General features: G+C 38.6%; 2 protein-coding genes across 2 annotated transcripts; one reads left to right on the plus strand and one right to left on the minus strand.

The window, feature by feature from the left end:
• The first annotated feature begins 1179 nt into the window (after nucleotides 1–1179).
• On the plus strand, nucleotides 1180–2441 carry LOC113010670 (relaxin-3-like). The gene is made up of 2 exons (XM_026149852.1): nucleotides 1180–2065; nucleotides 2158–2441. Exons 1-2 carry the CDS (start codon nucleotides 1807–1809, stop codon nucleotides 2292–2294), a joined length of 396 nt encoding a protein of 131 aa, XP_026005637.1. The 5' UTR covers nucleotides 1180–1806; the 3' UTR covers nucleotides 2295–2441.
• Nucleotides 2442–2454: 13 nt separating this feature from the next.
• On the minus strand, nucleotides 2455–3896 carry dynlt5 (dynein light chain Tctex-type family member 5). The gene is made up of 5 exons (XM_026149841.1): nucleotides 3790–3896; nucleotides 3507–3655; nucleotides 3235–3326; nucleotides 2799–2923; nucleotides 2455–2723 (listed from the first exon to the last, which is right to left on the minus strand). Exons 2-5 carry the CDS (start codon nucleotides 3599–3601, stop codon nucleotides 2520–2522), a joined length of 516 nt encoding a protein of 171 aa, XP_026005626.1. The 5' UTR covers nucleotides 3602–3655; nucleotides 3790–3896; the 3' UTR covers nucleotides 2455–2519.
• Nucleotides 3897–4649: the final 753 nt, after the last annotated feature.

The raw sequence follows: 4649 nt of genomic DNA on the forward strand, positions 1-4649 counted from the left end.
ATTGAAGTAGTCTTCAGGAATAGTTCTCCAGGCTTCTTGAGGAACATTCAAAGCTGTTCTTTGGATGTTGGTTGCCTTTTGTTCTGTTCTCTGTCAAGATGATCCCACACTGCTTCAGTAATGTTGAGGTCTGGGACCATGGGAGGCCATTCGATGACTGACTGACTGATAACTTTTGTACTGTGTTTTTTTTTTTCTATTTAGGTATGCTTTTACTGAATTGGCAGTGAGTTTGGAATCAACATGAATCAAATGCTGTCCATATGCTCTTGCATGTTGGTACAAAATCAGATGGCACTTTTTTTTTCATAATTACATCAATTTTGACACCAATGGTTGAATTTCAGCCCCAATTCATGACAGTGCCCCCACTCTGCTTTACAGATGGCTGTGACACTCACTGTTGCACCTGTCCCCTGACTTTCTCTGTATATACTGACATTGATTTGAACTGTAAAATTCAAATTTGAATTCATCACTCTATCAGACCTGTAGTCACTGATTTTCAGTCCAGTTATTGTGTGATCTGGCATACCTCAGCCCTTTCTCCTTGATTCCTTTCCTTAAGAATGGCTTCTTGGCAGCCACCCTTCCACTGAGACCATTTCAGATGAGGCTTCAGTGAACAGTAGGTGGATCAACTGTAGTGCCAGATATATCTCTAGGATCCTGTGTGAAGTCTTTGCTGGATTTTTTCCTATTTCTTAAGGACATGACTTTCAGATACCGTTCATTTGCTGGAGACACTTTTTCAGGCCGGATTCTTCTTTTGTCCTCCACTTGTCCAGTTTCCACAAAAACTTAAGGACACACAACACACTATGAAGAGATATGCAAAGTTTGCATTTAATAGTTCTTTAGTAAACACCTTGCTGGTGGAAAAATACAACTTTATGTCTGCCAAAGTATGTTATCTTTTTTATTTTCTGTTGATTCAGCTAAGGAAATAGGGACAGTTTTTTGCAAAATGCTGCTAGTAACAAACTGCATATAGACACAGTACATATGTACCACTGGAATTCAGTCTTGTTATATTAATTTGCTAAATCAGATAATTATTACAAGGTGTATGTGAAATCTGTTTAACTTTTTCTTTTGTGGGTTCTTCTCTGAAGACACAAGAGAAATTACTATGCAAACAAGAAACCCACTTATATTTATAGAAAGAAATCCCCTGTATTTTAAAAAGAAATACCTGTGTCCGCTACAGTAATATTAAAATAACATTTGTGAATGTGTCACAGTTTACAGGAGTGCTGTATGTGTAAACTCCCCATAAAACCCTGAGAAACATAGCAGATGTTATGAATAACCTTAAATGTCATAAAGAACAAACGAATTTTACACTTTTTCCAACTGAACCAGGCTATAAAACATCGATTTATAACACCACCCCTCCACTGTTGACATATAAAGACGGGCAAGCAATGACAACTCTAACCCAGAACATAGGTTCGATTTAACAAGTGTACCGGTAATAGCAACTGTCTTTCCGTGGAATCACTGATTTATGCCAGTGATAGCGGCCGTGTGTGCTTCTTCGTTGCTATGCAGAGAGCAATCACCTCTTTATCTCGTAGGGCGCATATCTCAAGAGATCCATTATGAAATACTTTGCTGAATCCACGGCAATAAAAACCCTGCAGTTCGTACATAAAAGAGCAATTCTTTCCCTTTAACATTTACCAAAATGCAGTCAATCAGCGATCTTTGCAGTGACTTAGATTCCCACACATATCCCAAATTGGCAGATTTACATCCGCTGTTAAAAAGCACACGATGATCACCAATGATAATGCATAGATAATGCATTTACTCAGGAAACACCTGAGGAAGGCTGTGCGATATAAGACCCGATCGGGACGTGTCCTGAGAAACATCAACATGAGATCCCTACCGTTGGTCATCGTGCTGCTGTGCATGTTGAGTGCGGCGCAGGTTCAGACACAGGAGAGCGCCAACACACTGAAGCTGTGCGGTCGAGCTTTTCTAAGGGCAGTGGTGTTCAACTGCGGAGGATCCAGGTGGAGAAGATTTATGGGAGAAGAGGATACTTTCCCAGAAGGTCAGTATGGACTCACCTCTATTTTCCTTTTTAAATTTATCTAACCTAAATTAGAGACTTCTAGTAAACAAATATTTTTACCTCTTTGGCAGTCAACAGAGAGGCAAACCTCCTAAAGTGGATAGATGTGTCAGTAATGGAACGTCAATTGCGGGACCAAAACGCGGCCTTGATGAGAACGTGCTGCCAACAGGGTTGTCAAAAAAGCGACCTGTCCATGCTCTGCTAGAGCAGAGGAACATCTCAAGGAAGTTCTCAGTCTGTCACAGTTACTCCTAATTTGGCATAATCTCTGTTGTACAGAACACTGTAAGGATGACATCATTTCTGAGTGCAAAAATGTAAAAAAATAAATAAAATGTAAAAAAAAAAAAAAGCACACTGTGAGGTTTGGTTAAGATTTGTTTTAAATTTCTTTACAACTACTCAAAAACAGAGCACAGAAAGAGAGAATTCACTCAAAGTAAACAGCATAAACACTCGCCACGCCAAACAGAGAACTGTTCTTGAAGAAGTGCGAGGCGAAAGTGTCATTAGACGTGTCCCAGAGACAGCGGCTGCTGATCTGCATGCATTGCCCGGTGAGCTGGCCGATGTGGACCAGGATGACAATTTTGTATCTGGGGATCATTAGTTCCTTCACGCGGGCTCTTATTACCTGGAAGAAGAGTCAGTCTGAATAATGGAGAAATTTAAACATGTTTAGAAAGAGTTGCATCTATTCTTCATTTACCTCGCACAATGTTTTGGTCATTTTTTGAGACCACTCTACTTCATATTTCTCCTCTTGGAGGTAACTGGTAAGGACGTCTTTAAGTATGTCTGTGGCCGCGTTGGCAGGGAAGCGTTTGTAAGGTCCTGTGGTGCGAAAAAAGCCAGAAAACATTTATTACTAACAAAAATCCCATTTTATATTTGTCTAGTAGTTTTGATGGTGGGGTAAAAACATGATGGATGCATGTGAACAGAAGAAAAATTCATATTTTTGTCCATCTCAATTTATATCCTACACAAAACAGTAGGCCACTCTTTACCACCGTGAGGCTGAATTTTTACTTTTCTGCTTAAAATGATCAAACAAAATATATTCAGTTTATTTGTCAGTTCTGTGATGCCTAGAACCTATAACTCAGCCCCAGTTTTGTAGGCAATTAAAAAGGCTAACTCACCCATCTGGTAGGTGTTCTCCATTGTTGGAGCAAGGCGAGCATTGTCATCATGGTGGCCCAGTTCATCAATGTATGACACAGTGCTTATAGAGCTGAAAGACATAATCATGCTGAAGAGAATACCAGGACAGATGCCATGTGGACTGACCAGCAGTTTCACAACCAAACATGCTGCACTGGGAATGCTGTTTTGAAAATCATTCATAACCTACCAGGAAGCTAAAAAGCTAAAAGATGGACACTGGCCCATATTATCTTAATAGTCTACTCACTCCTTAGTCCTGCCAGTTGTGTCTTTGCCTCTCCCGTTAGAAGGCACCTTGACTACCCTCTTCTCTTTCCTTTGCTGTTTTTCTTTATCGGACATCCCCACTTCTCCTTATTTTTGGGTTCTGAATGACCTGAATGTCGCACGTAGACCCTAACAAAGTACAAAACAATACGCTCATAAATGTGTCATTTGCGTTCAGAGTCACTAGACCGAGTTTGAAAAGTAGAGTTTTTAATTACAAAATCGGTTACAGATGATAAAATTAGAATACTGAGCCAAATTACCAGTTTACCAGCCTTGAACTAAGCCGAACCAGTCGTCTGGTATGGCTTGGTGTTGTTATGGAAACGGTCCATTAAGCTGTGGGAGGGGTTTCCGGTGAAGTGCTTGTTAAAGTCTCGCGAGGTGAACGACCGAGACAAGCTTGGAAACGAGAGGCTGAGTTAATTACATTTTACAGTAGATATAATTTTAAGGCTCACCTTACCTTACGTTAAAGGCAAAGTTGTGTACCCTTTTCATCTCCCATCTTCTTCCCTTTTTAACGTTGTGTTGTGGTAAACTATTTCCTGTAAAGCACTTTAGGCTCATGTCAGTAAAAAGTACCATTTCTGAATATTTCTTGCTTGATACCCCACATTTTATTAAAGGAGGCCAATAATTATAATAACAGTTACAGAGGTGGCAACAATATACCTTTTTCACAAACGTTATACTGACATGAAAAAGATAAACACAGGAGCTACAAATAATCTAATAATATCATATAACACAATAAAAAAATATATAATATTCATGCTCTGGCCAGTTTATGCACAGATCCTTAATTTATGTGATTAGCAACACCTGTGTTTTACGGCAAATAGCTGCTGTGGAAAAATTATATCCTTGAATGCATCCTTAAAAGAAACATATGTGGGGGAAAACACTCTTCTAAGATAGGATAAGAGTGTATTAAATACATTTTTAAAAAGAATATGGAATAGATGAAAGAAATATTAAAAGATAATTAAATCAAATTAAGATAACTATTAAATTAAAAGATAATGATTTGTAAATAACTGGATATGAGTAAATTAAGCTTTTTATCTATATCTATGTATATTCTTATAATACAGTTTATTTTTAACTAACTAGGCAGCTC

The sequence above is a fragment of the Astatotilapia calliptera genome, chromosome 18 (assembly GCF_900246225.1).
Source record: "Astatotilapia calliptera chromosome 18, fAstCal1.2, whole genome shotgun sequence".
Classification (NCBI taxonomy): domain Eukaryota; kingdom Metazoa; phylum Chordata; class Actinopteri; order Cichliformes; family Cichlidae; genus Astatotilapia; species Astatotilapia calliptera.

Coding starts and splice junctions, on each gene's coding strand:
- LOC113010670 (XM_026149852.1), top strand. CDS start 1,807: ATGCATTTACTCAGGAAACACCTGAGGAAGGCTGTGCGATATAAGACC. Junction 2,066..2,157: donor AGAGGATACTTTCCCAGAAG/GTCAGTATGGAC, acceptor CCTCTTTGGCAG/TCAACAGAGAGGCAAACCTC.
- dynlt5 (XM_026149841.1), bottom strand. CDS start 3,601: ATGTCCGATAAAGAAAAACAGCAAAGGAAAGAGAAGAGGGTAGTCAAG. Junction 3,327..3,506: donor ACAACTGGCAGGACTAAGGA/GTGAGTAGACTA, acceptor TATGTCTTTCAG/CTCTATAAGCACTGTGTCAT. Junction 2,924..3,234: donor GGAGAACACCTACCAGATGG/GTGAGTTAGCCT, acceptor TTCGCACCACAG/GACCTTACAAACGCTTCCCT.